Source organism: Orcinus orca, chromosome 7 (genome assembly GCF_937001465.1).
Source record: "Orcinus orca chromosome 7, mOrcOrc1.1, whole genome shotgun sequence".
Lineage (NCBI taxonomy): Eukaryota > Metazoa > Chordata > Mammalia > Artiodactyla > Delphinidae > Orcinus > Orcinus orca.
Genome location: NC_064565.1, coordinates 47,218,678 through 47,231,961, shown reverse-complemented (window position 1 = coordinate 47,231,961; position 13,284 = coordinate 47,218,678). Strand labels below are relative to the sequence as shown.

Here is a 13,284-nt window from a genome sequence, read left to right as displayed (position 1 = left end):
AGTACTTTCTATTTTAAAAACACTTTTCACATAGATGCGTTAATAAATTGGTTCTCAGTGGAATTTTTTCAAACTCCTATTGTGTCTAAATGAATCATGGTTAAATGACTGGGCCGTTGGCCAGGTATTAGGAAGTCTTTCAGTTTCAACACTCTGTGGCTTGTGAGACTGTGTGGTCAGGGTCAGGAGCGAGCTACTTGTCAGGCATTGGTTATGCTAAATAATACGTAAACAATGAGCCTTACGGCCAGTTACCCTTCTCTCTCCCATCTCCAGGGAAATCCTTTCCTGGAACCCAGAATTTCCACTTGGAGGTTGGCCTCATCATTCTGTCTGTAGTGTTTGCAGTCTGCCTTCTAGCCTGCCTGCTGGGAGTTGCTCTCCGAAAATTTAAAAGGCGCAACCAAGAACGCCTCAACCCCAGAGATGTGGAGTATGGCGCCATCGAAGGGCTCATCACCACCAATGTCGGAGACAGCACGTTAGCAGTGAGTTTGTGGCCCCAGGGGACCCCGAGCATAACGCAGATGGCTGAAGATGCTTTCTTATTTCAAGCACGAAATGCTGACCAGTAACTGGTGACTGGACAGTGAGTGCACACATGCTCCTGGTCACTTATGTCTTCAGCAAGTATATGCCGGCACCCCTATGTGAGTTCAGTCTCCTCTACCTGAGAACATTTATTTTAGACAGACATTTACATTAAAGGAGGGAGTGGATTTATTTTAGTCGATCCTTGGTAGTTATTTTTCTTTGGGGAGTAAGGGGACAGGGACAGACAATGGTTGCCTTATAATTTTGATGGTGGGGGAGGGCTTGGAATTTATGGTACTCAGTTCCTCTATTTTTAGCAGTAAAAGTGCTTTCAAAAGAAAGCACCTTTTGCTTAATATTAAAAATCACTTTCCCTTCTAGATTATTTCAGCGCCCTGTAATTTAAGACTTTTAAAACCTGACATCCAAAAAAGCAGCTATGAAATTTTTCGTGCTCCTGTGCCGCCCCCTTGTGGACTGCACTCATTTGGTTAAACCAGTGCTGTCCAATAGCAATACGTGCGGCACATCTGTTAATTTAAAATGTTCTAGTAGCCATCTTAAAAAAAGTTCAAAAAAACCTCACAGGTGATATTAATTTTAAGAATATACTTAACCTAACATATATAATTATTATCATTTCAACATATAATTAAAGAATTATTGATGAGATATTTTGCATCTTTTTTTTTAAACTAAATTTTAAAAATCTGTGTATTTTATACGTACAGCACATATCGGTTCAGATCAGCCACATTTCACTGTCTCAGTGTCAACGTGTGGCTAGCAGCTACCCTAGCACAGGGTTTGGAACCATTGTACTTGTATGTTTTAAAGTTACTCTTTTGCACATTTTAAAATGATGAAATCACATTGAAAGCAACTGTCTTCCTTTTTTCACTCTTTAAAATTGTTTGTCAAGTGTTAATTTTAAAGCACCTTTAAACTTTAAGTGAGAAAAGGGATTGCGTGCTATCGAATAGGTTACCATCGAGTGCCGAAAGGAGAAGTAATAACATTCTACAGGGGTACTGTGCTGAGTAGGATGCCCCCTTTAAAAAAAGGTGAAGATTTGTGTTAGAAAGATGTTAAAGTCATGCCGGTACTAAATCGAGACTCTCCTTGTCATTGGCTGATGAATTGAAAGACGGTCAAGGTGGTAGCTTTTAATGTGATTCAGTGTTATTTAATGCCATCACGTAAGATCATCTGTATTAAGTCTTTGTTCTGCTAGACGACAGACTTAAAAGTGTCCGGGAGTTCTGCAGTTAAGCCTTTTTGCTGGAGAAGACTTGCCCTCACCAGTCATTGTAGCTCAGGTGCTACACCTGGACTACTACCCTTGGCGAGTTATTAAAACATTTGATGGTGGCTGATACAGGCTGGGAAATATCCCATCCTACTGCCTTCCCCATGACTGGACCACAGTCAAGTGTACTTTTTTTGTATGAAAAAAAAAGGGGAAGGAACCTTGTTTAGCTTCCTTTTACCTACCTATTTAATTGTGCTACAGTGAAACTGGGAAAAGAGGAGAAAAGGACATTTCATTCAAAAAGTAGAAAAATATAGTTTTTCTTTAGAAGTGTATTTAGAAGTTTGTTTCAAGTTTTAAGGCAAATTAAATGAATTCATTGAGTTTGGAGCAAGGACGATACAACGCTGAATCTTGACAAAACTTTAGCAGTAGTCAGAACTTTGTTCCTCAGAACTGCTAACATAGCTAATCACATTGGGCACTGATAGGAATCTCTAGTGTAAATTATTATTTAAATGGCTTCTATAATTTTGAAAGCAGAATGCTTTCAAATATGCTAAAATAGTCTTCTCAACTCAACCGTTTTAGATGACAGTATATCACGATACAATGACACAGTAAACAACACTGTTTAAAAACAAGTTGTCATTATTGGTCTACATACTTGCTTATTTAAGTGATATTCTCATTTATATGACTCAGCAATGCGTACCTTACTAAACAGCTCTCCTACACTGAAAAAGAAGTCTTGGGATCCAAGAGTTGAAGTAGATGTTTGTTAGTCTTTGGTCGATTCCGCCCGCCCTGAAGTCTATGAACTAGGTTTAGAACCAGGATTGTACATTATGAAAAAACAACACATTAGTTCTATAGTAATTTCAGAATTATTCTCTCAAAAAAATTGAATGAATAAAGAGAAAAATGAACAGCAAAAGAGATAGGGAGATGTGAAACCCTACTTCATCTACATTCAGTTTCTTGTTGAATATCCATTTTGCGGCTTTTAAGGATTCTAAATTTCTTCCTTTAGATGTTCAGGTTTTGGTAATTTTGCTGATCAACAGTACTTCACAGTGGTGCCCAGAGTAAGTAAAAGACAATGAAACTCAAACAAGGCAATGTATTCATGTAACAGGCCAGCTAAAATGTTTGGGAAAGGACAGCTTTGGGGAGTGTTAGATCAACATTACTGCAACCTTCCCACGATCACCATGGGCACAATATTGTTTATTATAGATAATCCATTCCTGATTCAAAAATGCTTCTGCTTCTTGGCTTGCACTGAGAGTAAGAAGGGAAAATTTATGAATGAACTAATTGGGAATCTTTTTTGCAGTGTGTTCATTTTTAGAAGTAGATTTGGGGCATGGTTTTATGTTTCAATGAAAGTCGTATTTTTTCTCTCTGCTTTGTGGGTAACTGACATTGAGAATGACGTACAGTATATGAAATCACGTGTGAGAAACTTGAAAATTGTAAAGCACTATAGAATTTAAGAGTCTTTCAATAAAAAAATTTTTTTTTTTTTTTAAAAGTAGACAACTGTTAACAAAAAAAAGAGAAATGACATAGAGGTGTTAATTTTGTGATTCTTGTTCCCCACCTACCTAGTAACCTCCATCCAGGTAGCCCTCTCTGCTTGAGTGTACCAGTCTGAGGACTCAGATGGCCACTGGGGTCTTTACAAGATAAACAGCATTAGAGTCATTTGGTTCTTATTCCTAATTTGTTTGTTCCTTATTAGAGTTCCTTGGCATGTCAACTAAAGTGCATCCTTTGATAGGTATTCTGAGCAGGGCCGAATATGGTCAATTTTGCTCAACTCTTGGGCTTGAAGGCCTTTGATTTTTGCTCCATTTTCTCTTCTAGCTACTGTTTCCCCTTGGGCTCAGCCCCGCATGTTGGACTTTTTAATTTACATCTTTGACTTTGTCCACTCAGCTTCTTTCTTTATATATTTTCTTCTAAGACTCTGGATACAAGAAAGGACTACTCATCCCTCAGGAAAACCTATCCCATATTAGGGAAAGGGCTAGCTTCTGGTTTTCCTAAGAAGTGAAACCAGTTCTTCCTCCAGTGGGGCTTTCCATGCACACGAACGGGCCATGTGTCCAAGACCACTGCCTCCATGCCAGTTACACCCACGTGCACGCTCATACTCTAACCTGGGAGCAGTTCCTCAATACTTTCTCTTTCTCCTTGTTTTGAACCGCAGGATTTATTGGATCATTCGTGTACGTCGGGAAGCGGCTCTGGTCTTCCTTTTCTGGTACAAAGAACGGTAGCCCGTCAGATCACACTGCTGGAGTGTGTTGGTAATTCTTTTTTCCCTTTCTTTGCGGGTTATGTGCGGTGGTTCTAGAAGTAGGATGGACCTTGGAAAATCTGCTTCGTGTTGCCTCTTGCTTGTTAAACGTCAGGAGATGTGAGGTAGCCATGTGGTGGTATGCCTCTAATCTGTGACTTGTGTTGGAGCACTTGAACTTGGTGAAGTTCTTGTCAAAGAACTAGTATCCACTAGGCAGGATACACAGTGCCCAGTCAAAAGATTTCAGTTTTAAGTAGACCCTTCCGGATGATGGGAATGCTTGAAAATGAACTAACACGGCTGCTCCAGACCATAGGCATTGGGGAATCTGAGGTAAGTCGGCTTTTGGACAGTAAACTTGATTATTGTAATTTTATACTTCCTCACTCTTCCCCTGCCTTAAAAAAAATGAAATAAATGTACCAAAGCTACCCTTCATAACTGCTTTATTTAAATAAGAGCTGTGTACATTTCTCTGTGGCCTCTCACATTTTTTCCCATATTGGAACATATTTGTATAGAGATATAATCATGGTGTGTGTATAATTTGTACCTGTTTTCAGTTTTAAGCTCACACACATTTTCATGTATTGGTACACATCACAGGTATTTTAAAGTTTATGTAATTGTCTATTGCGTGATAACTTTAACAATACTGTTTGAAAAATGTTTTGCACATGTTGCTTCTTTTGAGTACGCAGAATAAACTTCTAGGAATTGGGGTTCCTGGGTCAAAATTCGTGACTTTTTATGGCTTGTCTTATATATTGCCGGATTGCCCTCTAGGAAGGTGGTGCAAGTGCTTTTTTCTTTAAAGTCCTGATTTTTATTAGTTTTAGTTTTATGAGGTGGGCATTTGCAAGTCACATGACAGTTTTCATTAATTTCTCCTTTAGATGGCATGCAGGGATGGCCACAGGAGCAATGATGGATTAGAAACATCTCCATACTCTCCTGGTTCTCCCAGTTTTGGGGGGCTGGCTTTGCAGCTCTTGCCGTATCATCTTTTGCTTTTGGGAGGTGACGGGCCAACATAGGCTGCCTTCACCACTTGGCTACTATCCTCTGACTTTTCTTCCTGTTTTCATGGAAACCAGGACACCCCCAAATGCAGTAGTGGAAGGGGGTGGCGGGCAGAGGTAGTAGAAGTGACTGCCACCTTCAGGCACACAGGTGGCCAGCAGGAGCCTGTTGCCTTTTCTCGACGTCTGTAGCTACTGCAACTGTTTCTGAACTCCAGCTTCATGCTTCTCCTCCACGGTGGACTGTGTGTAGAGAAACTAAAAATGGAAAAGCCCCCAGTGTGCTCACTGCTTACAACCAGAGTTGTCCTCTTGTACCAGCTAACATCCTATTTGATTCTGAACAAGGGTACCTGGGTAGGGGTAAGAAGTGAAGGGGGACATTATCCCCCATCCTCCTGTCCCATGGCCACTCACCATTCACAGAGCAGCAGCTCTCATGACCGGTCCTCAGAGATGGACCCCAGAGTCCAAAGGGCAAAATAATACTGCACCTTTAAAAATGCATATTGTTTCCGGTTGTATAGATATTCTTCAGCATATTTTGAAATAGTTTATGTTCAGTTACAGTATTTTATTGGTTCAGTGCTAAAGAGCCATGCCTTTCAGTAGCATCTAGTTGGTGTTCATGTAGTACAGGCTTGCATAAAAATGTATGTAATGAACTGTTCGGATGTTACCATTTTTGGTTGAAAAACATGAGAAGTTGGACTAGATCCGTTGTTACAGATGGTGATCAATGAATCTCCAAATTTTAGGTGCTTTAGGGGACCCCCCCCCCCTTTTGGGTCTCCATGGCCAGGACTTTTGGGCAGCTCTGCTTCTGTTTTCAGGGACTTCTGCATAAGGTTGCATTTGCAAAAAGCATTTGACAACCTAACAGCCTTTGAAAACCATTTAAGTAGGTTTCTGTTTCAATTCTGTCTACTTATGCTGACATCTGTCTCTGTTTGCTCTAAAACAAAGGATTTAAGGCAACTGTATAGTAATGTCCACAATGCTCTGGGATATTTTTCTCTCCTTCCTAATGAGAATATGAGGACAAAGGGCAAATAAAGATACAGAATGGAACCAAAGGCAGGAATAGATGAGCCTTCTCTTTTGTAGCAGTCGATTTTGTAGATCTTAGCACTAGCCTTCATCTTAAACTACAAATGCTGGGCAATTACTATGACCTTATTCCAGTTAATCCTGCACTAAATACTATTTTTGTGACTTGACAGTGGCCCACAAAAGACCACTTACTGGCTTCATTTAACGCTCTTTTGGATTAGTCACTGGTATTTAGTAGGGACATTGCTTATCGTAAGGGAATCTAGATTGAGCAGTTTTGATTATGTCCAGACATAATCTCCTGGACAGACATGCTTTCTCTCTCCATGTTTGGGTTCTCAGCGACTTAGTTTTCCAGCAAAGAGCTGCATTCCTGTATATATAGGTGGTGCTGCAGCAGCTTATTACCAGCTGGGATTCCCAGCAGCCACTTGCCTTGGTAGAAAGCCCCGCTGCCCTGCAACTCGTATCTCCTGCTGCATCGTTTTCCAGGTGCCACGTCTGCCTTCACCTTGATCATACCCTGTGTCGATCCCCCCAGTCTCGCGGTAATTCCCTCCTCCTCCCAACCTCCCTGATCACCTACCTGTCATTAAGGAGAAAAACGGGAGCAGACATAATCAAAACATAATCAAGGGCTTCCCTGGTGGCTCAGTGGTTGAGAGTCCGCCTGCCGATGCAGGGCACACGGGTTTGTGCCCCGGTCCGGGAAGATCCCACATGCCGCAGAGCGGCTGGGCCCGTGAGCCATGGCCGCTGGGCCTGCGCGTCCGGAGCCTGTGCTCCGCAACGGGAGAGGCCACAACAGTGAGAGTCCCGCGTACTGCAAAAAAAAAAAAAAAAAACATAATCAAAACTGCTCAATCTAGATTCCCTTACGATAAGCAATGTCCCTACTAAATACCAGTGACTAATGCAAAAGAGCATGTAGTTGACAAGCTGACAGTTGTGCTGGGGCTGCAGGAGGGGGCACGAACTCCTCAGGTCAGATCACAACTCGTCACCGTTTTTTGAAAATGTTTTCTCCAAGTGGCCTTTTCAGTGTCACCCACTTGTGGCATCACAGGGACTGTCTTGCAGGCGAACACCCATGACCAGTGTCAGAAATCGGGACTGTTCTGGGATTATGTGTTTAAGACTTTGCAAATCCTCTTTTGAAATATATCCTCCGCCAAGAAATCCTTTAAGGACGGCAGTGGCTGTCTGTCGATCTCCTACACAGCATTGCTCTGTGTGTGCGTGCGTGTGTGTGTTAATCCTTCAGAACACACATCTCAAACTCAGTGATCTCTTTGGTGAAAAATATAAATGCATATGTAAATTCACAAATGTGGACTCTTAGAAAATGCCGATGTTGATCCTTTATTAAGGGAAGGAATCAAGTAAGTCACTCAGTTAAGCCCCATACACGCTTTTTGGCTTTCATCAACATTGAAATCTAATAATCTGTACCATTTTCTAAGTTTTACTAACTGTCATGTGCTTTTACAAACCATATGCATTTCATACCTTTTCACAGAGGAATGTAAAGGTAAACTTTGTAATTAGCAGCTCATTGTACAGATGCAGATTCTGAGAGTGTTTCATTTGATAGCACAGTAGGGTGGCCGGGAGGGGCAGTTTCCACCTTATTTTTGGATGTCTTTACAGGCAAAAAGTAGTGGTATTTATACCCCTGAGTTGTGTTTTTCCATGGGAGGGGTTAAGAGTTGCTAGCATGAAGTTCGTTGGCTACCTGTCCTGTTCTGCTGTCCAATGTCACCTCTGTGTTGCTTTCCACAGGGAAAGGCAGGTATGGTGAGGTGTGGAGGGGCAGTTGGCAGGGGGAGAATGTCGCTGTGAAGATCTTCTCCTCCCGGGATGAGAAGTCGTGGTTCAGGGAAACAGAGTTGTACAACACTGTGATGCTGAGGCATGAAAATATTTTAGGTAAGTACAAAAATTATCCCCTCATTAATTTTCTTCTAGGAAGAAATAATTGCCTGCCTTTGCCCTCTCAGATTTGGTGTGTCTGAATTCGCAAGTCTCTCCTAAATGGTGACATAGGGACCATCAGCATTTATACGCTGTTTAATTTTCTTTCCACATGAATTGCTTGTGTAAGTCTGCGAAGAAGCTAAGTTTGAAGATTCTCTGGATGATGAAAAGGAAATTGTTATTGCTAAGTCTTCCTCTGCAGGTTGTTACTTAAATAACAAAAACTTGCCCCATATTGTTCACTTCAAGGCTTCCTCTGTAGTTCTGCTTACCCCACCCTTTTTGAATATTTATTACTTGAATCAAACTAAGAAAGATCTTTGGACGATTTCCTAGAGATTCATAGCTCCCAGGGATATCATAATTAAATGCACATTCCTTCAAACAAGGCATCGTTTCTAAAGCCCAGATTTCGAGAAGGATTTAGCATACATTTTAATTTGGAAACTAAAGCTTGGAAACATTTGTGAAATATGTGAAGAGCCCATTGAAATACTGCTATGGAAGCATAAAGGGTTAGAATATTCCTTTAGCCTGTTGACTTCTTTGTTTTTGAAAAGTTTTTCTACATGTGTTTATACTAATACATATATGATGAATGCTGCCTGGGGTGCTTCTTTAATAGTGGCTATAAAGTTTCTATAGAACTGGACTCTTTATAGGATAGTGTTGGCCACTGCATGGCTACGGGATCAGGTCTGGCTTATAGGAAGGCCACTGCCAGAATTCATTTCTATTCCAGGATTGCCAGTTTAGTATTAAGCCTGAGTCAGGTTGTCTACAAATCATGGCTGGACAGTTGTCCAAAGGTTTGCTTTAACAGTTTGGTGGTATGTTCCATCTCAGACTTGTCTCAGTTGCTGTTGTCATTTTCTCCCCTGCCCTTCCCCCTTGGGCCCTCACCATCACCTAGGCCTCCTCACTAGTATCGTTGCTATGGGTCTCCCCTCTCCAGTCCATCTTGCCACACTGAATTATCTTCCACTGGGGAGCTGAGACACTTCTGCTCAGAGTGTCTTTGATGACTCCCACATCACTTGCAACATTTATGACTTCTGAGCCTGGCATTCCAGACTCCCTATTTTGGGGTCCCAAGAGGACTCTGCTACTTCCTGTACAAATATGCCCACGTGCAGTCAGTTCTAATATCTGTCACTCCTTGGGATTGCCCTTGAACATTCAGCTGTCTGTGTCTTCATTCATGTTGCTCTTGGCCACCCACTATCCCCATTCCACCCTCTACCCACTCCTTCCTTCATCAAAACTTCTTAGTTCCCTTCCAGACTCTCCCAAGGGATTTACTTGGGCTTTTCTGCACTCCGCACTTTTTACCTCCTATATAACTCTTATCGTGACCGCCTTGTATTGCAGTTAGATGCATGTGTGTTAACAACAACAATGACTATAGTTACTATGCAGTAAGCACTGCTTTGTGTCATGCACATTTTCTCATTTAATCTTCACCATGACTGTAAGAGGGCAGATATCCTTATTTTCCTGGTTGTAACTGATAAGGTAACGGAGGTACAGAGAGGTTAACATCACCCAGCAGGTTAAATAATGGAGCTGAGAATCACACCGGATGGTCTAACTCTTAACCACATGGTAGTTATTAGCTCATGGAATTGCTTCTTAGATTCTAGAGTCATAGTGTGAGGTGAAAATTCATCTACAGTCAAAATTACCTTTAAATGTCCCAATATTTCCTCTGACACTGGAACAGACTGAGGTTGGGTAACAGATAAACCACTGGCTGTATTAAAAGTCATGATGGGAAAAAAAAAAAAAAAAGTCATGATGTACAAGAAGTACTTATCTTTAAACAGTAGAAGTACTCTTTTTTTTTTTTTAACATCTTTATTGGGGTATAATTGCTTTACAGTGGTGTGTTAGTTTCTGCTTTATAACAAAGTGAATCAGTTATACATATACATATGTTCCCATATCTCTTCCCTCTTGCGTCTCCCTCCCTCCCACCCTCCCTATCCCACCCCTCCAGGCGGTCACAAAGCACGGAGCTGATCTCCCTGTGCTATGCGGCTGCTTCCCACTAGCTATCTACCTTACGTTTGGTAGTGTATATATGTCCATGCCTCTCTCTCGCTTTGTCACAGCTTACCCTTCCCCCTCCCCATATCCTCAAGTCCATTCTCTAGTAGGTCTGTGTCTTTATTCCTGTCTTACCCCTAGGTTCTTCATGACATTTTTTTTCTTAAATTCCATGTATATGTGTTAGCATACGGTATTTGTCTTTCTCTTTCTGACTTACTTCACTCTGTATGACAGACTCTAGGTCTATCCACCTCATTACAAATAGCTCAATTTCATTTCTTTTCATGGCTGATTAATATTCCATTGTATATATGTGTCACATCTTAGTAGAAGTACTCTTAACGGGCAGGTGCACGTACTCTGAGAAGCACGTGGGGTCTGAGACTCACTGAAGGAAGGGCATGTTCAGGCAGCCCCTCTCTTCTCATGGGCTCATGGCTTATGGGCTCATTGATCAAAATGCTCTAGATGTTGCCGTGCTATGCAAGTAGTCACTTTATCCATGCTCTTGAGTTAAATGACCTGTGATACCACTCCACTGTACACCCAGTACAAGAATTATTTCCATTGTTTTTGCTTTCACACCCAGTCCTGAGGACAGTTCCCTGCACGTGGTAGGTGCTTAGTAAATATTGATTAAATTGGATTTAATCACACAGGAAATTTGAAAGTCACCTTTGCAGTATGATTCATGTGAGAGAAGTTAGGTTCCCTTAGTGTGATCACAGAAGGCAAAACATTGTCCACTTATTACATAATGATCCATGGAAGCTGTGAATTCATGAGATCTTGTTACTCTCATCATAATTACAGCTGTATGGATTAATTTTACTGTGTAGTCGGTCCTCTTAGTTGAGACAGCTCGTAGAAATGTACCACCTTTTTTTTTTGGTAAACTTCTTTCCCTGCCTTAGCAGTTTTTTTGGATGTAGAGACTTTAAGGTTTTCTGTGACATTTTCTTTTCTATCAAAAGATTGTTTTGAATATCAGATCATGATTTCCCCCACCCTTGAGTATTGCTAACTCTAGCCCCCTCGAAATACATAATTAAATTACACACACGTATAAAATTATGGGCCCTCATTGTTTATCCCCCCCAAAATGATATCTTTCCAATGACTAGTTTGGATTTCAGCTGTTCCTTCTGCTGTGTCTGGTGTAGAAGTCAGCAGAGAAGTGAATGACGGGAGGCTCTGTTTGGTGGTTGGAACAGTGTCTGGGAGTTTGGGAAGCCAGTTTCTATTCTCAGCATCATTACAGGCCCACTCTGTGACTCTGGGCCAAAGTTGTATGTTTCTGAGCATCCTTTTCCTCATGACTGAAACCAGGGAGTTTCAGTTAATATGACAATTTCACTCCAAAGTCTCATCTTACACTCTTTAAAAAAAAAAAAATGGTACATATGATATCACTTATATCTAAAATATGACATAAATGAACTTATCTATGAAACAGGAGCAGACTCACAGACATAGAGAACAGACTTGTGGTTGCCAAGGGAGAGGGGAGTAGGGGAGTTCAGAATTAGCAGAGGCAAACTAATATATATAGGATGGATAAACAACAAGGTCCTACTGTATTGCACAGGAATATTCAAGATCCTGTGATAAACCGTAATGGAAAAGAATATGAAAAAGAATATATATATATATATATATATATATAACTGAATCACTGTGCTGTACAGCAGAAATTAACACATTGTAAATCAACTCTACTTCAATAAAATAAATTTTTAAGAGCGATTATAGCACTAAAAGAAATGGTGCAATATCCATTAAGTTGACCATTTTAATCATATAAGCGAGATTTAAGTACAGTCATATTGTGCAACCGTTACCACCCTCCATCTCCAGAACTGCCACATACTCTTAAAAGGTACTGCTTAACCATTTAATCAGTCAGAATTCCTTGAGACCAATTGGAAGTGAAGGAAACTACCTGAAAAAGATATTAAATTACAAACTTTGGGGCTGTAATTGAACCCAGGACGATTTTGAACTATAATAGTAACCAGCTACTCTCGAACACTTACTGTGTGGTAGGCATCATATGAAACATTCTACCTACAATAACTCTTTATTTTCACAGTAACCCTTTGAGATACAGGACGGTGCTATCCATATCTTATAAATGAGGAAACCAAGGTGACGATTTTATGTGGCACACGTGGGATCACCCAGCTCAGGATGGTGAGCCGTGTGGATGCCCAGTAGTCTGGCTCTGGGGTTCAACACTCTCAAGCCCTGTGCTCCCCAGCATGGTGGCCTCACTCCTCAGGTATCAGAGCTGCCCAGCACCTGGTTCCCACGAGAGCTGGAGTGAGAGGCTTACAAGGGCACTGCTTACCTCACTTAAGATTTGGGGTTTTATTTTAGTTTATGAGGCACCTGGAAGGATGACTTTGGCTGTTATGTAAGAGGCTTTTGCCCTTATCACGTTCTCTCAGTGTTATGAACACGTCCAATGGCTGGGCCAGGCTTCCAGTGTATGGGCACCTGTTCAGTCTCCACTAACAGTAGAGTGCTTTGACTCAAAATACAAAAGTCCCATAAAAATGGTCTAGCATGTTGAAGCAAATGTAGTTGTACAATTCACACTAGAGTGGTAAATAGTTTTATAAAAAATCTTACTTATTTAAAAGTCAGTTTTCTTGAAGGTCTAGAGCCTAACTAACGGGACAGACAAAAATCCTTCTCTAAGAACTTGGGGACTTAGAGAAGGTGAGAGAATAAATTGTATTTATTTATTTATTTAATCAATCACTCAGTCAATCAGATGCTGCTCTCCTTGGCCAGAGGAATCAGTGAAGGCTACACAAATACATAGCAGTAATTTAGTTTCTTTTGAGTGGTGCTTCTATAGTTTGGGATATTCATTTTGGAGAAAGTTATTAAAGATGAATATCATGTGGTTTACATATGATCATCTCAATAGATGCAGAAAAAGCTTTCGACAAAATTCAACACCAATTTGTGATAAAAACTCACAAGAAAGTAGGCACAAAGGGAACCTACCTCAACATAGTAAAGGCCATATATGACAAACCCACAGCCAACATCATTCTCAGTGGTGAAAAACT

The 13,284-nt window shown here is 40.9% G+C and overlaps 2 protein-coding genes across 6 annotated transcripts in view; one reads left to right on the top strand and one right to left on the bottom strand.

The window, feature by feature from the left end:
• The window catches only part of PKP4 (plakophilin 4), a 961,933-nt gene that overhangs the window by 865,048 nt on the left and 83,601 nt on the right, over window positions 1-13,284 (bottom strand). The gene's annotated exons all lie outside the window — the stretch shown is intronic.
• Window positions 1-13,284, top strand: part of ACVR1 (activin A receptor type 1) — a 126,955-nt gene that overhangs the window by 91,500 nt on the left and 22,171 nt on the right. For all 5 annotated transcript variants that reach the window (XM_049712726.1, XM_049712724.1, XM_049712725.1 and 2 more), the window contains 3 exons: window positions 277-488; window positions 4,005-4,104; window positions 7,955-8,101. In XM_049712726.1, the coding sequence (XP_049568683.1) occupies window positions 277-488; window positions 4,005-4,104; window positions 7,955-8,101 (459 nt within the window). The remainder of the gene's footprint in view (window positions 1-276; window positions 489-4,004; window positions 4,105-7,954; window positions 8,102-13,284) is intronic.